The sequence below is a fragment of the Asparagus officinalis genome, chromosome 6, assembly GCF_001876935.1.
Source record: "Asparagus officinalis chromosome 6, Aspof.V1, whole genome shotgun sequence".
Classification (NCBI taxonomy): Eukaryota; Viridiplantae; Streptophyta; class Magnoliopsida; order Asparagales; family Asparagaceae; genus Asparagus; species Asparagus officinalis.
This window is the reverse complement of record NC_033799.1, coordinates 51,562,338-51,584,943: the sequence shown is the minus strand read 5'-3', so window position 1 is coordinate 51,584,943 and position 22,606 is coordinate 51,562,338. Positions and strand designations below refer to the sequence as shown.

Here is a 22,606-nt window from a genome sequence, read left to right as displayed (position 1 = left end):
GAAGCCAATCAGCTTGGCAGAATCCAACAATCCTATCAATAACACCCGTTTTTGGTAGGATTTCAGAAATAATCATCATTTAGTTTATTTTTAGTAATAAAGTTAGTCAATTTAGATTAGGAAACAAAATCAATTTTGATTTGATTAGGACTTATTTGTTTCCTTTATTATAGATAGTTTTTAGGTAGTTTTAAATTGTTTCCTTTTTTTAAGAATTCTGTTCTTATTAGGAGTAGACTTTGTTTTTCTATTTAAGAAGAATGATTGTAAACATCATGAAGCAAATCACTGTTATCAATAAAATTCTCTTTTATATTACTCCGTGGATTCGAGGTTGTCACTTCGTGGATTCGAAGATTGTTCTTTATGGATTCAGAGAGCACTCATTCGTGGATTCTGAAGTTTATCACTTTCGCGCTGCGTTAATTGGTATCAGAGACCTATTTCTACGATCTGGTGGCAAGCGACGAAGACTCTATTACCCTAACTTAGATTATGACTTGCGTAGACCGACTTGTGTTGGCAGTGGAGTGTCTGAACCAGGGATGAGTTCGAGATCGCGTTGATAGTCGCCAAAGACGTGATCTGATTCCGCCTGAAGAATTCAACTGCAACATTGATGAGTATGAAGCCTTGCGCCAAAATCATGGTCGTAGAGACTACCCAAGATGGGATATCTATGATATTGTAAATATGAGGATTGATTTACCGAGGATTGATTTACCGTCTTTCAATGGAAAACTAGATATAAAAGATTTTCTTAATTGGATTGATGAGGTGAAGAGATTTTCAGGTACTTGGGAATTGCAGAAGACCAAAAGGTTAAGTGAGTAGCCTACCGACTAAGGGTAAAGCAGCTTTTTAGTGGCAATCATTATGCGAAGATCGAGCTTGTCAACAGAAGCAAAGACTCCGATCATGGTATTCATCCCTACTGAAAGTCCTCCTAAGGTGCAAACACTCGTTATGCATGAGATTCATGATACTGATGGTGATATGATAAAGAAGATGAATATTATGCATGATATTCCCATAGAGATTGTGAGCGATATTGCACATATTGATGTTGTCCCAATAGAGGAAAAGAATAAAATAGTGAGGCATTGCTTAGTGGAGGGCCCAAAACAAAGGAGTGTGAGAGAAATCCTTCTATTGAATGATTTTGACAAGATTGAGATGAAACTACGGACACAAGAATATAAAAAGCAACAAGGAAATAATTTGAGGGAATTTTTCAAGTCATCTATTGATCCACATGCAGTCAGTTACATTAAAATTTAGAATAATGTGAAATTGATTCATTCAAAAGTTTGATTTAGAAGAAGCCCTAGCTGAGGAGGTAAAAGAACACATGGAAAAAATCAATGCTAAGTATAAGGTGGACGGTGATCGATGCAGAAGAAGAAAAGTGTTTATCAAGAAAGCTGATATTCAAACAAATACAAGCTCGGGGTCAAGTTTCTTTCAACAATAGGAGACTGATGTAAGATGCGTAACAATCAAATTCATGAAGAAGTGGGACATTCACGAGTTAGATGCAGATACGGATGAATTATTGACTGACTATATACAAACAAGCAAATCTTCCAATCCAAAAAGTGGATTCTAACATATTATATATGAAAATCGCCTATATTGACGAGACGGAGTCAATCAGCTTGGCAGAATCCCACAATCTCATCAATAACACACATTTTTAACATGACTTAAAAAATAATCAGCCTTTAGTTTATATTAGTGATAATATTAAGAGTCAATTTAGATTAGGAAACAAAATCAATTTTGATTTAATTAGGACTGATTTGTTTCCTTTATTATAGGTAGTCATTTAGGTAGTTTTAAATTATTTCTTTCTTTTAGGAATTCTGTTCTTATTAGGAGTAGACCTTGTTTTTTATTTAAAAAGAAGGATTGTAAATCTCATGAATCAGATCATTTTTATCAATAAAATTCTCTTTTATATTACTTCGTGAATTCGAGGTTGTCTCTTCGTGGATTTGAAGACTTTTCTTTGTGATTTCAGAGAGCACCCCTTGGTGGATTACGATGTTTATCATTTTCGCGCTGCATTAAAAATTCTCTCCTAGCATGCCAAGAGGATGTATGAAATCTTTATTCAACAAATCATGTCTCTTTGCAAATTCTGCCTCTTTGCATGCCAAAATGATGTATGAAAACTTCATTCAACCAATCAGGTCCTCAATTATGTTACATTATTATGTCATCTCAAACTTCTTATGCCTACTAATTCAATTGGAGGACCGCTAAAACTCAACTTAAACAATTGCTTTGTTCATCTCTTGCATTATTATGTCATCCCAAAGTTCTTATGACCACTAGGTTCAATTCGAAGACTGCTAAAATTCAACGTAAACAATCGCAGAACAATGGCACATGCACCTGTAGCCAACACAGCAATTCTTTACGCTTTTAGATGGTAGATTATAGGGCTACAATTCAATAATGATAAAGACAACTAATAAGAACAATTCAATAGATAAAAGGCAATACCCAAATGTAGGTGAAGATTAGATTCGTGAGATAAGTGCAAAGACTTGAGCTATTGCACTTAGGGGAAAAAAATAAGTGGAATTGTGTACAGGTGAAGCTTAAACTGTAATGATATAACACCTCGTAACAATAATTTGTTGCCTAATAGAGCTAAAAGAGAACAGGCTTTCTAGTGAAAACGAAGCAATAACAATATTAACAAATCCCACAAAAAATAGTGATGAATAAGCAATAACTGACTTGGTGTCAACAAATAGCAAAGAATAATTCTTACAAACATGCTACCAATAAGCACATAAGAGCACCTATTTGTCAATGTATGGAATCATATTCATGAAAATCACAACGGTCTAGGACCTCGATACAGCACCGTTCACTCTCACAACAGTTTCCATATTAGTTTTCGATTTTTTCTGGGTTATTGTATAGTTAGCAATGTAGGAGGAAAGCATCTACATTCATTAAAAAACTTTCATATTACATGAGACATGTTTCCGATAGGAATTGGTTGATCTGGTTCTGGCTCTGGTGGATTCAAATGAGCAAATATTCATTTTGGGTTTACCTGGATCAGATAGAGTTCGTATTGACGTACTTTAGTAACTCCAGTAGCTCATCCTTTTTCCCAATATATGACTCTTTCACCTGGTTCAACAATGCTTCCTCTCGATGCATATCTTCAACAATTCGTTCCTTCTTCCAGTTCAAAAGCCTGATTTGCTCCTCAATCTCACTTTCTTTCTCTGGTGGACTAGAATGTCTAGAACTGACTGGAAATCTGACCTTCACTTCATTCCTAAGTCATAAGCCAAAATACTAAATATTTCAAGAATTATAACTTTGTGAACTTAAAACAATGATGTGATAGAATGGTAAAAATCCTACAAAGAGAGAACAATAGAAAAATAGTGTTTCAGTGCATTCTGCTTAACTGGAGTAATAGCAAGTTTGTTGCATAAAACTATACCACTATAGTGCATTTTGCTAAGAAATAGAGAATGAAGTTTATATAATTCTTGCATTATTTTCAATAACTCCCCATAATGGGACTCCATTTTTAATTTTAATTTTCTGGCATATGACTGTTAAGGAAATAACATTAAGCTGTTGAGGAAAAGAATATGTGAATTATAACTTGAATCCTAGATGGTTTAAATGTTCTGTTTTTATCCTCCTAATCTGTATTTATCACAATTAAATGGTTGGGGAAAATAGATGACAAAAATGTTAGGTACCAAACAAACGAGTCCTTAGTTACTAATAACATGGTGCTTACCTGCCGCCAAGCAAGAACAAACCATTACTTCTCATAATGCCCCCATCTAAGGAGATAGCTCCATCATTTATACAAGGCAAAGCATCTAGCATCTGGCCTCTTGTTTCATATACTTGCACACGAGAAAACAAGCTATAAAACAAGGTTTCTCTAAGGCCATGGCCACTGCTCGTGAGACAAGATAAGTACATAGAGTCAATACTGATCATATTTACAGCAAAGCCACAAAATCCAGGTGGGCAGTTCCCATTCGATAACCTGGGCTTCAGTAGAGCTAGTCTCTTTTCTGGATCTTCTGGTAATAGTTCACCGATATATGGTCTGTAAATGTGAAACATTCGAAATGTAATTATTTTTATGAACACAAATTTACAAACAGTGGTATTATGAAAAGACACAATATATACATATTTCTGGAACTAAATTAGAAGATGGTACAACCTTAAATGCTCAAGACAAATCACACGAAATCTCCCATCCACAAGCCTGCCAATAGATAGTCCAAGTCCATGAAGACCAGAACTCTTGTCAATCATTCCCTCTTTGTCATACCTCTCAAGGGCTTTAACACCTTCATATGTCTTGCAAACAATAGCCAGCATAGTTTCTAATCCCAAGAATTCTGAGAGAAGCCTGATAAAAAAACGCTATATGTCATAAGACACTATAAATCGTAAGAAATAGAAGGTTGAAGTTAAACAACAATGGAAAATGATAGTTTAACCTATCAAACAACATAAAGAGATGACAAAGATGAAAAACTTGAGAATTAACCTGCTAAAGTTGTCATCATTTGCTTTTCCAAGTGTGGATACAACACCGAGGACATCCTTGGTCACTGGTAACTTAGATGCTTGAGAGCCATGATGAACTTTAAGCTGGCAAATTACACCAGCTGCTGTATTCTCCAACAGTAGAATCTGTTCAGTTGTCTGTTTCTCAGTATTTACAATAGAAACATTGTTGCGTTTCTCCTCTGCTTCTCTTGATGCATGATGTTTTCCAAGATCAACTGATCAAATTCTAGCTTTAGTACAAGAAACAAACTGGTTCTGTATATGCAGAATGTGTCCAATATAAAAAAGTATGAAAGACTGTACATAAATCTTATATGCAAAGGACTTTTCATATTTTACTATACATATCACCATACCACGTTCGCATCATGGTGAAGGAGATAGCAAATGCCAGATCGACTGAATTATGAATGCTTAAATGAATCACAGTGGCACAATCAGTAGAAGAGGGACAGAACCATGAACTTGACCTTGCATATCAAGGATGGAATCATCAACTTTGTTTATCTGTGTCTTGAGAAACTTCATGTTGTCTTCGTGATGCTTGACTTTTAATGCCAGCTTCTGTATATCATCATTCAGTTTCTGCTGAGAAAATAAAGCATAAGTTAACATATTCAACATTTCAAGAGTTTTGGAAAAACCTTATAGTGACAAATTTCTTTCCTAAATAATGCCAAAGTCCAATTCGTTGTCTCGCAACATAAAATGGCGAAAACTTCGGACATGCCCACCTGAGTATGACTCTGTAACATTTTCATGCTAAGGAGTTTTCCGTCACACATTTCACTATCTGGCAATGTAGAGAGACCACTCGGTTCGCTCCTCAAAAACTGACAATTCTGGGAAACAAAACACCTTGACATGAGGATGCATGCCAGCAAATATTTGCAGAGTTAAAAAAATTAACACAAGGAAACAAAAGGAAGAAGAAGAAAGAACAAATACTCATATGCATTAACTAGAAGCATGTTGTTGAGATCTGCAACTCAAAAGTGTCATCACATGCCAATGAAAAAATTTTCAAGAAATACACACACACACGTGTTTTTGTGTTTGGGGAAATAATAGGTAAGAGATGGCAACTCATTTTGTTAAATGAGCTACCAAGATATGGTCATGCGGTGAGGCCCACCTTGCTAGTCACATCAAAAGGTGTGGACCTCACCACTATCTCTTGATAGCTCATATATATATATATATATATATATATTATATATATATATATATTATATATATATATATATATATATATAGAGTATGTGTGTACATATATCACATATATATGTACATATATATATGTAACGTGTGTGTATGAGTAAGGTTACAATACATCCAAGGTGTAACTTAGTTACACCAACCTGTAAAAATACATGTTTGAGCATTGATATTAATGATCTACACCGTTCATTGTGATCTATGCATTAAAAACTTCATAGAGATAAAAAAATCACATAGATTAAATGTTTCTAGTTTATATATCTAATGACCCAAAAATGAATAGTTTGTATCAATCTCAAATGTTACTTATTTTGAGTTGCGTGATTTATAAGATAGAAAAGTCTATTTTGAGTTGCGTGATTTATAAGATAGAAAAGTCTAACCCACATGATTTTGGTCCACTTAGATATGATGACATGTAGATAATAACAAAACGCTCAGATTTACAATATAGATGGTCAAACATGTATTTTTACAAATAGGTGTAACTTCATTACACCCTGGATGTATTGTAACCTTACCCTATATATGTGTGTGCATTACCTCAACACGGTAGAAAAGGTCCTGTACCCGTGTCCAGCACATATTGGGTGTGGATCTGCACCCAAATGGCATGGACACGTTTGGTTAACATTTTAGCCCACGTGAGAGCCTAATAAAGCCAAAAGTGGGGTTAATTTAGCAAGCGGGTTCAAATTTTCAGACCAAATAACGCATGTTGAATCCAATAACCCAAATCCAATATCCCCGATCCCTATATTCTTAGACCAAGGCGTCTCCAAAACCCACAAAGAAGCCATATCTGCTATTTGGTGCTAAATGATAGTCAGATCAACTTGACAAATGTTCATTGACATTTGAATTTAGAGATAGTGATAAGGAAGAACATGGGTTCAAAATAAGGTTGAAAAGGAAGAGTTTGGTCACTAAAAAGAACTTGAAGAGTTGTTGTTGGTTCAAGATAAAAAGGATGGGAGAGAGAAGAATGCGCTTCGTTAGTTTTTCTTCTTATGGTGATAGTGGAGAGTGACATCACTATTGCTGTCACCAAGCACTAAGGAATATGTGATTGTAGTTTGGCTTGAAATTAGAATAGAAATTGTGGTAGAGGGTTTTCCTAGTTTTAGATTTAATTAGTAATATCTGATAGGATTTTGATTTAAGTATTTAAGTTAAGCGTAAATGACTTTGAATGCTTGTATATTCTTATATAGATTTTTTTTGGGTTTCTAATCATTGATTGAAGTGTTAACAATATGGAGGAACTTAGTACCAAGCACAAGTTTTTCTGCTTGGTTGAAAAACTTGGTAGTAACGTGGTTCATTTTCATCCACTCATTCAAATGGAGGACCACATTCACATGGGTTGGAAAGTAAATGAGAATGAAATACCTCACCAAGGTTATCGATAGCGGATAGCGTCGCATAGCGGTGAGACATCGCTAAGGCTATTTGGGGCTATTGCGGCAAAAAAAAAACGCAAAGTCAAATAACGGTCTAATTTAGATATGTATAAATATTAAAAATAAAAAAATTAAAGAAAATTATAAAAAATCTAAAAGTGCATTTGATGATTTAAAGAGATCCTAAACATAAAATAGATATGTAACCGTCACATAACACCAAAGACGATTGGATGAGTCAAAGAGTTGTTGTCTTCGAGAAAATGAGCTAAGCGGTGAGAGGACTGCACTAGGAGGAGCTCACGGCAAGAGGATGTGAGAGGAAGTGCTGAGAGAGGTGCCAGAGGCTATGAGAGGCGGCTGGAGTACGAGGGAAATTAGGAGAGGCGATGGGATGTAGTGGTTGCGGGTCGGGTTTAATTTTAAAAAAATAAACCTCAAACCGCTTTTAAATAGCGGTCAAAAAGCGAATTTTGTCTGCAATCGCCCGCTATTTACTGCTATGGCGCTATTGGCCGATTTTGCAAGCGAAAAACGCATATTTCGCAATATGTCACCATTATTGGGCGATAGCTTAGTGGGAAGAGACCGTTAACGCTATTCACGCAGCTATTGCGGGGCTATTTACCGCTATTTATAACAGCGTACCTCACTATCAAGCACAAAATTTGTGTTTGATACTAAGTTCCTACATCTCTTTATATATATACGTCGTGTCCCTGTACCCTAACTTTTCCAAATTTTTCGTGTCCCGTACCTACACCCGTACTCGTATCCATGCAACCTAGAGAAAGAGAGAGGGAGAGATAAGTTGGATAACCTTGGTACTAAGGACAAAATTGATCCTTGGTAGTGAGGTGGTCAAAGCTTAGCCACTCATCTTAGTGGTCCCCACTTGAAAACGGTCCTCTCCAACAACTGTGCAAGTGATCCCTTTTGAATGTATGAATGAGAATGAGTCACCTCACTACTAAGAACTAAAAATGATCCTTGTTACAAAGATTATACACACACACGCACAAGGTTTTAAGTGTCGGATATCAGAGAAATATCAGATGGCCTAAATTCATATCAAATTGTGGATATTGGGGAAATATCAAGGATATGTGGTAAATATCGGAATGTCATAATGGATGTTTGCATATATAGTATAATGCACTAAAATGTAATCTTAACATATGTAATGAAAAATCTAAGAATACAAAATGTACATAATATATGTTTAGGAACACTAATCACCCTTGTAAAACAAGCAAAAGTATAAATCAACGTTAGAACATTTGGTTATTTTTTCAAGCCAAAATGTCATTTGATATAATGGGAAAATCATGATATCTCGCCCAAAAATTACCAAACACGATATATTATTTTGCGACAAGCCATATAGAAAGATATATGGGTCCACATATTGGCTGATATATCGGGGATACATCGCCCAAAATAGCCAAAAAGCAATAAAGAATATTTAGAGACTATATCGCTTGTGGCAAGCCCTGTAAAAGGATAGATCAATGAATATATCGTGGTCCCACGTCCGGGGAAATATTGGAAAACAAATGAATATCATAATTATATGATATATTTATATTAATATAATATATATATTAATATATATTATAATATATATTATAATATTAATATTATATTATAAAATGCCCACAACCAACCATAAACCTGTTTTTTGCAAAATGGGCGCGCCAACTCACTGTCATGTGAGCCCCACACTAGTATGACTGGCAAGGGGCTCACATGGCATCGACTTGGCAATCCATTTTGTAAAATGGACTATCAGCTCATATATATTTTTTCAACATACATGTATATATGAGAAAAATATAGAAACTCCGTATCAAGCACAAATTTTGTGCTTGGTAGGTGAAATGTCCCATTGTCATCCACTCTTCAACCCATATGAATGTGATCCTTCATTTGAATGAGTGGATAGGAATGAACCATTTCACTATCAAGCATCAAACCTTGTGCTTGGCACTAAGTTCCTACATTTCTCTATATATGTGTGTGTATGAGTACGGTTACAATACATCCAAGGTGTAACTTAGTTACACCAACCTGTAAAAGTAAATATTTGACTATAAAAATTAATGACCCACAACGGTCATTATGATACATGCATCCAAAACTTCATAGAGACCAAAAATCAAATATTTCTAATTTACACATCTAATAACCTAGAAATGAATAGTCTGTAACTGTCCAAAATGTCATTTATTTTGAATGCTTGATTTATAAGATAGAATATTCCAAACTACATGATTTTCGATCCACATACATTTAATGACATGTAGACTATAATGAGAAGTTCGCATTTACAAAATAAATGAGCAATGATGCATTTTTATAGATGTAACCTAGTTACCTTCTACGTGTATTTTTTTTTTTTTGTGTGTGTGTGTATATATATTAAATTTACTATTTCCGGACCCAAAAAAAGGGTAAAGGTACTCTAATGTAAGAGGCAAGATTCCTTTAAATATCAAAATTATGCACTCCACTGAATTAGCAAGTTTCTGTATTAAGCTTTCAACCATCTGAAATCCACATTGTCTAGCCCCCCACCACCCACCAGCCCCACCAAAAAAAAGGAAAGAAAAGAAACCACCATCAAAGTCTGGTAAAAAAAACTTTTGCAATTGTAATCCATTGGTCGTCAGCCATCATGGTAAAAGACCTCAACAATGACAATGATACCATTAATATTTGAGACCCTGCACTCAATAACATTTCACATGTCATGCTTCTATGATCGTTTTTATCTATTAGGGTTCTTTCTTTTAATTTAATAATCAACCATTTCTAACCAATTTAATGTTTTCATATCCATTCAACATACTAATTATAACATTCTCAAAAATGTTGCAAAGAACAAGAAGAAGAAATCAAACCAACAAGAAAAAATCGCGTATTAACCAAATATAACAAACATAAACTAAGCATGAAAATTAATAGAAATAATTCAAAATAATTACTGAAGTATTTAGAAATTCAAGAGTTTAGAGAGTGGGTAGAACCTAAAGACAACCGTTGCTGCCCGACGCCTCTGCTATCGTAGGAAATGGGGGAAATGAAGGGCGTCTTTCTTTTGTTCCTTGATTGAGTCTGATTTCACGTGATTTTCATGTGAAAACTCTTTGGTCATTAATTGATGAACGATCTGGTTTCACCAAAAGTTGTATGCCGCCCTAAAAAATTTGGATTTCAAAAGTTGACCCCTCACACAATGTCGATATTGGTCCCTCAGATCTTTAATAATTTGAAATTGGTTTAATAATCATTGAAATTGCTATTAGGTCCCCTAAAATCTTTTAATCTCTTCCAATTTAATCCTTTGTTAGATCTAAACAAGGGTTAACTCTTAACTTGTATGGTTATTTATTGAAATACCCCTAGGTTAACGTTTCCCCCAATTTCCATTTTTCTTTTAATGGAAAGAAATGAAAATGCCCAAATTTTAATAATTCCTTCCCATGTTTGGATAGTTTGGAGGTCAAATGAGTTGGGTGGGGGTTTCGAACCTACGTGGACAAAAATCTAAAAGTACAATAATAATTATATCATGTGTGAGCTCGTTTAGCTTTAAGGGACGTTTCGAATGCGAGAACAGAGTAAAATAGTCATCGATGAAGAATTTCGAATGTAGCGGAGCAGTGCTAAAGTGGTTGGACAATCCCAACCCGATTGGACAATCCCAACCCGATCAGTTGGACCAACCAATGCACCGACCGCGAGCAAGAGCGGCCAAACCGTCAATCTGATCACTCGGGGCATTGCGTAGTTTTCATAATTTTGTTTGCATCAAGAGTCTGTTCTGTTAGGATTTTTTCATATATTATAAATATGGATATTTTAGGAGATAAAACTTTACGGCAATAGCGAGAATTCTTACCATCAAAAAAAGAGGACAAACTTTACGGCTCTTTGCAATGGTTTCCTTGATTCTTCATTGGTAGTGTCATATTTCTCTCTAGTAGTTGATCTTAGTTTTTCTGAAGAGTGAGTTCTATTATTTTGTCCATGATTCACGAAGACTAGAAGAGAACGACAGTTGTAACCTTTTTGAATATAGTGAATCGTTTTCGTTGGGTGCGTATTCATTGAGGTTTTTTCCTACAAGCATGGGCAAAGCTAGGTTCAAAGTTGGGGTAGGGGTGCATACGACCATGATACGCTCAAGAGGTTAGGGTAGGGGTGCATACGATCTAGATACAGCTCGGTTATAATATTGATCATATTTATTTCCGCTTATCATTGACGGATACAGCTATAGTTATGAATATGCCTTGGTAAAAAAAATTCATATCTGTATCCGCTAATATCCGGATATGGATACAAATAAGCATGTGGATGTGCGGATATACATGCAGATAAAAAACAGAGATCAGAAAACTAGATAATATTTTTAAAAAATAGCTTGTATGATACAAAAGAATTCATTCGTATGTTGGTTATATATGAAAAGCTAAGATTAGATATCCTACTTATTAAAATTAACCTCAAACTTATTAATCTAAAGATTAAAATTTTTGCAACAATATGACGAATATATATTCCGATATATCGGATATGGATCCGAATATTTCATTACATAACTATATCCATAACCATATCTTATTCCTTATAGATTATAGTAACTACATATGTCATGCCCCAGGGCTAACTATCATGTCTCGAGCACGTGACTAGGCTAGGCAGCATATGCGATTGGGCCAAAGTCTACCGAAAAGCATATACTTTTAAGCCTATAAGATCAGTACATACATCATAATATCCTTCATCCAGAACAACATCATAGAATATCACATAATACAGAAAATACAGTGGAAAGCAACGTGCTAACATAAAAAATAAACAAGTCTAACATATATAACTGCTAAGATAAAGCATCTCAAGTCTGATACATAAGATGTTCAAACAGATACATAAATCCAGAAGCTACTCAACTATAAAGTTTACTACAGCAGCAAAATAAGAAATATGTACATTGCAATAGTCCATAAAGTAGAAAATACATCCATAAGACCTAGATTAAAAAGCTGAGCAAATAGAATCAAGAATCCCTAATATGTTGATAGAACTGTCACTCCTAAAACCGGGATTCACTAGATGAAGGGGTGCATGCGCATGGTGTGGTAGAGTCCAGGTCTGCAACTAGTGTGCAAGAGCAAGACAATCAAAAATCCATCTAGCAAGTGCTAAAATGAAGGAGGTGGTATGTGTACATGAAATGGGTATGATGGATGCATGACTGGTGTAATCTCAAGAAAGAATATAACATGTAATAGCTTAAAGCATTCATGATAAAATAAACATGCATCATAGAAGCTAAACTAAACCAACTTTCGATAAGCAAACAACAATTGAACAATTACAGATACACTACATCAAGTATAACTCAACAAATATAATAATGCGAGCGCGCCTATAACCTTAAGTGTGATGCATCAAGTAGCGTGTGTTAACTCAATCTATAGAGAACATCCATCTAGAGGGTGCTCTCTAACTTCCAAAGCTACGAATCATGCTCATCAAACACCAAAGGCAAGTCATTCTTGACTCAATACATGTTGATACTTGATCTTGACTTTTCTTGGTTTCTCATGATTTTTACATTTGATCAAGTTTTTGAATAAAAATTAATCTAATTTATATTTTTCTAAACTTAATAATCTAAAACAATCTCATATTAACAATAATAATGCAGGATCGTATCATATAGATTATGTAATTCTCTTTATAATTTTTAGGAGTACCTCAGTTTTTCGCAACCCAAAAATCCTGCTTCTATTCGATTCACCTTGTTCCTCCTCTTAACTCCTTAGATACTTCACAGATCCTCTAACTCCTTAGATACTTTACAGATTGTAGGAGATGCTGGTCCTCCTTTTTCTAATATGCTCCTTAAGAATTTCTTTTGATGGAAAGAAAAAGAACATATATTATTTCTTAGAGATAAATTCCTTTTTATAGGGAGCATGTAAGCGGGATCCTATAGGGATTCGTTCTCATAGCTATCAGATTAAACTCATCTAAAAATATCTCTTGAGACTTATCCTTATCTCATTAGATCTGAAATCTCAACTATTATCTCTTGAAATACAGATATCTTTAAATTTAACCTAATAATTGCAAATATAACCATTGCAAATATACCCATCAACATATTTGCAAAGCAACAGTAGAAAAAAACATATTTGCAAGTGAGTTCCTTTCTAGCACTTTTTTGCTCATATGTCTTTATTCTAATATAAGTTATAGAGACGATTTATATTTGTTATAACCCCCATAACTTATATTTAATTTTACATTATATTAGACTCAATATATTCAACTATTATATTATTTGTATACTTGATAAAAGCACTTATCAAATAATACAACCAGCCGAGTTTAACAAAGTCCAGTATAATGATTACATAACTTGAAATAACAGTATTCTTCATCTTATCTTATACTATTATAAAAGTTTGTTGAATGTTAAAACACCTCTTCCGAAAATGTCCTCCATTTATCGTAGTGTTATGCGTATTCATGTAATTTTATTTATCATGATGATAAAACACATACATAACTACACACATATGCCATTATTCAATGAAATTTGATCATGCCATAATTGCATTTATTAATCATATTATATGAAAATACTATAAAGTATTATATTCAAATACATAATTTACTCTTTTATAGTATATTCAATATATATTAAAAAATGTATATATTACCACGTTAGCTAAAATAAGCTATTGAATGTGGTAAATGTTACCTAATATTGGGTATATTCAATGAAGTCTAATTTAAATTTTAATTAATATATTATTTTAAAATTATTTATCATGTCAGTTTAAAATACATTCGAATATAACTTAGATTTTTAAAAATGTTAACAAAAGATAAAAAATTAAATTGGTAATATAAATTAAATATGTTTCACTATTAAAATTTCATATATAATAACTAAGACTCAACTTTTGATAATTAGGCGATTCTGATTCAATTTATTATTATTAACCATGTCAAAATGAGAGGTGAAAGTGTATGCTTAATAATCATTATTATATGATTAAAATATGAATTATACAATTGCAATTTTACCAATTCCTCCACTACCTTATAACTAATTAAATGTTACCCATTAACATCCCCTCATTCACTGCCCATTGTCCCACTATTTAGTGAAAATCAATTCCATTAACTATACACGTATGCTATGGTCTATAATAACTTTCACTTCTTCACAAATCTATTATCAATCACAAAATGATAGGCAAGGGAAACAAAAGGGGCAACAAGCACTTGAATGAGGTAGGGGAGAAAAAAAGGCCCCTATTGTTGCTGGAGTAAGGAATCCTCGCTGCCCCTACTCTACTCAGATCTGATCCAGAGTCCAGGGCCACTACACGACCTTGTCATTAAAGCCTATAGTCCTTGGAGCATTCAAAATGTGACTCGTCCAAACATGGCAAATCAAGTAACAATTATTGTTTGATTCTTGCATAAACGACTAGAAAATAGAGAATATCAACAGTGATAATCTATACTTTGGCATTGTGTGTTCCTTCAGCAGTCCTATGGAGGTTAGCTACTATCCTATTTTGTCGGGAAAGATAATATATGCTTAATTTTGTATTCAAGTGCATAGATAATTGTTCTTATTCACATGAATTATCAAGTATATTACGTGTATAGAAATTATAAGATAGTGCGACGAGAGAGATGAAAATATGAAGCAGAAGTGCTACAATTACACGTCAAGAGAGTTTATTTCACACAAGGTAATCGATAGCGGATAGCGTCGCATAGCGGATAGCGTTGCGTAGCGGTGTGGCATCGCTAAGGCTATTTGGGGCTATTACGGCAAAATAGCAATAAAAAACACAAAGTCAAATAGCGGTCTAATTTAGATATGTATAAATACTAAAATAAGAAAGATTAAAGAAAAATCTAAAAATACATATTTGATGATTTAAACATGAAATAGATATGTAACCATCACGTAATACCGAAGATAACTAGAGGAGTCAAAGAGTCGTCGTCTTTGAAAAGAAGAGCTAAGCGGTGAGAGGACTGTCCTAAGAGGAGCTCATTGTGAAGGAGGTAAGAGGAAGTACTAAGGTAGGTGCCAGAGACTATGAGAGGTGGTGAGAGTATGCTGAAAATCACAGGAGACGGTGGAATGCAATGGTCAAGGATCGGGTTTAATTTTAAAAAAATAGACCACAAACCGCTTTTAAATAGCAGTCAAAAAACAAATTTCGCATGCAATCGCCTACTATTTACCATTATGGCACACTATTGGCCGTTTTTTTTTATGAACGAAAAGCGCATATTTCGCAACATGTCACCGCTATTGGGCGATACCTTAGCGGGAAGGGACCGCTAACGCTATTAGCGCCGCTATTGCGGGGCTATTTACCGCTATTTATAACAGTAATTTCACATTACCATAAGAAGTTGAATGGCAATTTAGGTTAACAGTTTTTGCTTTACTTGTATAGATGCTTGGAAATCGAGTAGAGGGCAAAAGAGCTTTTGATCAATATATATGCACTTTTATGTGTATAACTTCATAAAAATGATTAAAATCTTACATGTCGAAAGTTAAGGGGAAAACTCATGTGGAAATCCTACAAGGAATTTCATCTCTAAAGGTTCTATCTAAAATATTATGGATATAGGCTAAGAATTCCTTTATTATGTAAAAAGAAAACCTAATATGAGAGCTAAGATTTTTTTTTTCAACAACTTTATAAGGAACTACCTACCGAGCTCCATTCCTTCCCCAAGGTGGAAGAAAAATTGTCAGATAGTTTTTATGTTTTTTTATTTTTTATTAATTTCTTTTAATTTTAGATGTGCCATTCACCCTCTTAAAGTGATTCTTTTGTATATTAGTGATGCATCGTTGTGAATTCATATGAAGGATAAGCAAATTACATAATATGACATGTAGATGCTAAACTTTTTCAAGTTCTTGCTTTATAATACAAGATAAGTTCTCTACTATAGCTATTTGAACAATAAATATTTTAATTAACAGATGCAGTCTCTTGGTCAAAAATGCTATTAACAATTTAATTAACATTAGTATTTTTTATTAGAACAATTAATATCAGTAATTGAACAACTGTAATTTGGCATCTAGACAAGCAAACTATTTTGTCATAGATCTGTCCCACTTTTGGACCCAAATTATTAATACACGTATTGTTATAGTGATACATGTACCCACCCAACTCATTTCTTTCTAAATAAAAATGAGCTTATAATTTGAAATACAATTAGCATATCCCGTCCTTGAAATATCTGATTATAAATAAAATGCATGGCTATGTATGTTAAAAATTTCTTTAACATAAAATTGTTATTTTAAATCGCTATATATATGTTATCTAGATATAAACTTTATTTATTACATAAAATAAATGTAATTTTATCTTCCTAAGATAAATATATAGTCTATGTCAAGTACTACTCTTAAAATGATAACTATCATTGCAATGTGTGCACTTGTAACCTACATATAAGCATTAAAAATGAGTATACGCGACACGCACATGCAACATACAAATAAGATTAAATGTGTATTTCATGGGAATAACACATTTCATATAATATTTATACAACCCAGCAAGCCCATGTATACTCTTATTAGACATCGATGGTTAGCTATGTCAAAGGTAACATATCTACTATATAGATAATGTTACTCTTTTAGGTCTAAGGACCACTTTACAAGTATCTCTCTTATTTCCTTGACAGCAATTATTATCGAGAGTAATTAACACTGATCCAGTTCAACATATATACCTACTTATAGATGTCTACATGTTCACTTAGTAATCTACTATTACAAATGGTTGAGATAAACTATCTGATAAATATGGCAGCGTAAGATATATTAGCTTCCAAGTGAAATGCCCATATTTTCAAACTATATCCTAGTCTATAGAAATGTCGCGCCTCATGTCCCAGAAGCATCTGACGGGCACGTGACTAGGCTAGGTAGCATACACAATCGGGCCAAACACTATCCAAAAGTATATACTTAAGCCTATACTGAGAATTAGTTCATACATCTCTTTCACTATACAGAGAACAGCATCACAAAATCATAGGTAATAACAATCACAAGAAAACTAATATACAACAAATAGCAAGAATATAGCACAAATACACAGCGAAAGCAATATATTTAGCAAATATCAACAAGTCTCATAGATAACATATAACATAAAAGATATCAAGAATCTGATATCAATGTCATCACCACATAATACATAAAAGAAACTAGATCACACAGCCACTCAAGTCTAAAACAACTGTAATAGTAACGTACATCAGAGCCAACTGTATAGCAGCGAAAATAGAAAATAACATTGATAACAAAAGCCTAATAACCAAAAGCTGAACAGAGTTGAAAACAGATAGACAAGCCGATCAACAGGAACTCCATCTATGGAAGGTCACTAGACTACTATGTCCCTGAAAGTATGGGTAGAAGGTCTGAGTTCGTCACTGGTGTACAAACCATGACGATCAGAAAGCCATCTAGCAAATGGTAAATGGAGTGATTTGTGCACATGTAATGTGTATCACAAATGCATGATTTGCTTGCTTTCATAAAAAGAGAGTGCATCTCAAAAATCCAGAAAAGGAAACAGGTAAGGCTAATAGCCAGATCATCACAGCACAGATGTAACAATGAGAATGCATTTCACTCCTGCAGTGTGGTCCAAAGCTAGTGTGTGCATCTATCTTCAAATTTTATTTAGCCATGTTTAGGAAAAGCTCTCACAGGTAATGTGTTTGGTGCACCCGCCAGAAACATTACTTACATTCTTACTTGGTTTTCATGCACAAATTGTTGTGCACTAGCGCTCAAAACACACCCTTGGGCCACACATTATCTATGAGATGTCCAAATCCCTCCCATCAGTTAACCCACATGAACATTTTTATTACTTGTACATGATATGCTATGCACTTGACCCGAGTAACTCAATCTATAGAGAACATCCATATGTGAGTGCCTTCTCCAACTAGGTTTCCAAAGAAGATGAAAAATGCCCGCCAAATACCAAAGCAAGTCATCATGACTTCATACACATAGATAATCTCTTTCGTGGTCTCTCTTTCTTAATTTATCAAGTTTTTATACTTGACCAAGTTCTTAGTGCTAGAAAATCACAAGTCTCAACTCAGTCACAATATATCCCAAACTGAGAACTTTCTCAATCCAAAACAGAGAACATTTTTTATTTAATGTCACGAAGGACGCCTAATTTTTAAACATAAGCAATCATCATCATCATGTATATACCATATCATGGTGCCTAATCATGCATATTCTAGGGCCAAGTCTCATGATAACGTACCGAGCAAAACCAAAAGTCCAAATTGAAACCTAAATCAACATGCATAATGTCCATCAGTGTTTTCAATGCGCGAGGCGCAATGCTGGGTGCAAAGTCAATTTAAACACACGTGCAAGGCGATGCGCGCGCCCGAGCGAAGCGATGCGCGCGCCCGAGCGAAGCGATGCGCGCGCCCGAGCGAAGCAAGGCGCACTCCAGACCATAAAAATTTTGAAAATATACAAGATGCATGAAAAAATATATTTGCGTTTCCTATCCATCCAGATTAGAAGCTCTTTTTGTCGGGATATGCCGTCATTTGTGATCTTATTACAAATTATGCACTTGTGTCTATTGGCATTCCCATCATCAACTAAGAAGTATATTTCCACATAGGATCTTGTCTTCTACCACTACCCGCCGATGAAGATATATCTATACCAAAACACAATTTTCTATTAATCACATATATGCATTATGCAACAAAACTCATAAATTCACAAATAAGATACTATATAGATTTAGTGAATCAAACTTATGCGTTAATTTCCATGCAATCATGCAAATTATTCAAACTTTCAGACTAGTGTATTTACTGTATTGCATCACTAACAATTATATTGCCAAAGAAAAAAAACAGTTAACAGTCAAGAGCGAGCAAAAAAAACAAAATAAAAAAACAACAGTTAACAGTCAAGACAAGACAAAAGTCCACTTAATCTCTCTTTATATGTTAGTTTCCACTTCCTCTCTCTTTATATGTTAGTTAGCAAGAGTGATTATCTACACCAAGTATTAAGTTGCTTCTCCACATTAATAACACATACATTTTCATTAAAATAAAATGAAGCAAGAGTGATTAGCAACAGTTAACACATACATTAATAACACATAACACCACAATGCAGAAACACAAGATAAGCACTATAAGATAACATAGCACATTAAACCTTACATACTTAAACATGGATATATCATGAATTCAATAAAACAAACATAAACATGTAAATTTAACCAAGCGACTAATTTAGCATCTATTATACCTTAACATAGCAAGAACAAGCTTAATTGCACAAATGAAATCAGAATCAATGAAAGGAAACCAAGTAATCATGAAAAACGAACTCAAACGAATTAATTTCTCAAAATGGAAAGAATATGTTTTCTTGTGCTGAGCGCATCCACTCGGAGGTTGGGCGCGCACACTCACCCCAATGCCACATTAGCCAAGTTTTAACATCAATGTGCTAAAAATCTAAAACAGAAATCATTCGCTTGAGCATGTGCGCTTATTGCTTAGGTGTGTGCGCTCAAACACTGTAAACTAAACTATTCTCGGGATTTCACCGAGCACATGCATTGGTCAAGTCGAACGCATGCGCTTGTGTTGAAATCCGTGATTTTCAACACATTTTCAACCAAAGACTTCCTCAATTCAAAACCAAATCAAAAACCAATTCCGACCCAAGTTTTGTACTGCTGAAAGGAAACTATTCCACCAATTTTCATACCAAAACACCAAGTATTCACAAATCTACCATTAGAGCTCGAGGGCTCGCTATATATACATATATTCAATTCATTACCACTGAGAAATATGAACATGTATGGGTGTGGCATGACACAACATGAAAATTCCACAGTGACTAGGAGATGGAGAACTACTCAGTGATTAGATATACCTTATGTGACAATAAAATAGGGACTAATTGATACATGCATGTGCATGCATATTAGCAGACACACATCCAATATATAACATTGCATATAATAGGGTTGCACACACTTAAATGACCTTGTATATAATATGGTTGGCTCTTCAACTTCTAGGCAATGGATAATCACATAGTCTGAACCTATATAGTCCTCTTGTACTCCCTTTCGTTAAATCGAATTTAGGATGTGAACTCTATATAAGATTGTTATGCTATATAAGACAGGATATGTTAAATCAAATTTAGGATAAGTCACTGCCCTTTCTTCGAAATTGTAGTTTTAACATAAAATGGATAAGATTTATATCCCAAATTGTGGTACATAATAAAATACATATCAATGTGTCAAGGATATAATACAGAAGAGTTAAAGATTTGCGCAAAATAGATGATCGAGTTGAGGACAAATTCTGACTGCAAACATGAAGTTCTTGATACTTATAAGAAGGAAAATCTAGAGATATCCACTAGTGAGAAAGAGAAAATCAGCTAAAGCTAGACTCATATTGCTGCTTTTTAGCTAAAATTTCATCAAGAAATCAATCCGACTCCTCTAAAACCATAAGGAACCTCAGAAAGATCCCTAAACAGAACCATAACCAGCACAAATAAAGATAAAGTACCGATTCTCTTGCATGCTAGCAAAAGCCCTGAGGAAGTTCACTTGCACAATATACTGCTGCAGAACCTCGACATCCAAATCAACGACAGCGGCTTGGAAGCAGCAGACATCACGTCCTTCTGCGACTTGATAACCTCCTCGCCACTGATCGCTGATCACTGCCGCTCCAATTAGGTTAGGATAATGGTTACTATAATCAAAATTGCTCGATTAGGGTTACGAATCAAGGGTATGGGGGGAAAAGTAGCTTAATTAGGATTGCTTGGGAGATTAATACAAAACTGAACAATAAATTATGAAAACTATACGAAAAGTGAAAATTTTCATGCAATATTACCTTAAAACGAAAAGGGAAGAAAGGAGACGGAGGGCGGCGGAGGCTGCGAGCAGAGGCGGAAGGCAGCGGATTGCCAAGAAAGGCGATGGGCGGCGGGGTTGCGAGGAGAGGCGGTGGGTAGCGGCTTGGATAGCTGCGGAGTGAGAGTGAGGAGTGAGAGTGAGAGATGAGGGAGAAAATATTAGGACAATTTTTGAAAACAGACCCCTTTGCAAATTTATTCCCAAAAAACGCCCGTTTCCACTTTATTTTTAAAAAACGATCTAGTTTTAGCCTCAGTACTGAAACTGTGTCGGTTTTTAGGAAAAATATTCCCAAACTTTATGGGAGTTGAACTCCCGTGAAGTTTTTTCATAACAAAACTTCACAGGACTTCAACTCCCGTGAAATTTTATTTTGAAAAAAACTTCACGGGAGTTCAACTCTCGTGAAATTTGGGAACATTTTTCGCAAAAAACGACCCAGTTTCAGCCTGACGCTAAAACTAGGTCGTTTTTTGCGAATATTTTTAAAACAGGATTTTTTGGAAATATTTTTGCAAATGGGTCTATTTTAAAATTTTGCCTGAAAATATTATGATGGAGAATCGATTGAAAGTCTCATAAACGGGGGAGATCAAAGGATCACAGAAATCATGTGGGATCCAACAAATCAGAGGAGTTGGCTAGGGCCTGACCGAAAAATAATGACAAATTTTCAAAAGCTACCCTTTTTCAATAATATTTTCAAAAAATGATATGTTTCAACAATATCATATCATTATCATACTCACTTTAAAAGTACGTCATACTCACTTTAAAAGTACGAGTTGAGGAAAATCTTTTCATGGTCAATATTACCCTTAATTTTTTTAAAATATTATATTGTTATCCTAATCTATTCTAATTTTCCTATCTTCCTTGAATTTATAATTAAATGATTTATCCTATCCATAATGAGACTTAACATGTTATTGGATAAAGGTGATATGTTTGATATAATTCAAATCTTTTACTTATTTCAATTTGTAAAGAAATCTAAAAAATATATGCTAGCCAGCACCTAAAAGTTTTTTGACCTTGTAAAAAAAACCCTCAAGATAAAAATCTAAAAATTTATAAAACTTTAAACTTTTTACAAATTGCAAGATAAAACCCTCACGACTGTAAAATTTATAAAAATTCTGATAATTTCTAACCTAGCAGTACATTAAAAATATAGGAATTACAAATATCCCCTGCATAATTTATAATTTATAGAAAATGCCCTTAAAGTTTCAAAAATTACAAAAAACACTCTAAATTCAAATTTTATAAAAAAACACTCTGAGAATTTAAAACTCATTAGTAAATTGAAACTATAGGAATTATAAA

General features: G+C 34.2%; 2 protein-coding genes across 2 annotated transcripts; one reads left to right on the top strand and one right to left on the bottom strand.

The window, feature by feature from the left end:
- Positions 919-1,281, top strand: LOC109846178. The gene has a single exon (XM_020415401.1). The coding sequence runs from the start codon at positions 919-921 to the stop codon at positions 1,279-1,281; it is 363 nt and encodes a 120-aa protein (XP_020270990.1).
- Positions 2,733-21,406, bottom strand: LOC109845369 (protein DEFECTIVE IN MERISTEM SILENCING 3). Its single transcript, XM_020414617.1, has 7 exons — positions 21,255-21,406; positions 5,319-5,426; positions 5,055-5,172; positions 4,562-4,799; positions 4,229-4,420; positions 3,788-4,108; positions 2,733-3,307 (listed from the first exon to the last, which is right to left on the bottom strand). The coding sequence occupies exons 2-7, from the start codon at positions 5,367-5,369 to the stop codon at positions 3,082-3,084; spliced, it is 1,146 nt and encodes a 381-aa protein (XP_020270206.1). The 5' UTR covers positions 5,370-5,426; positions 21,255-21,406; the 3' UTR covers positions 2,733-3,081.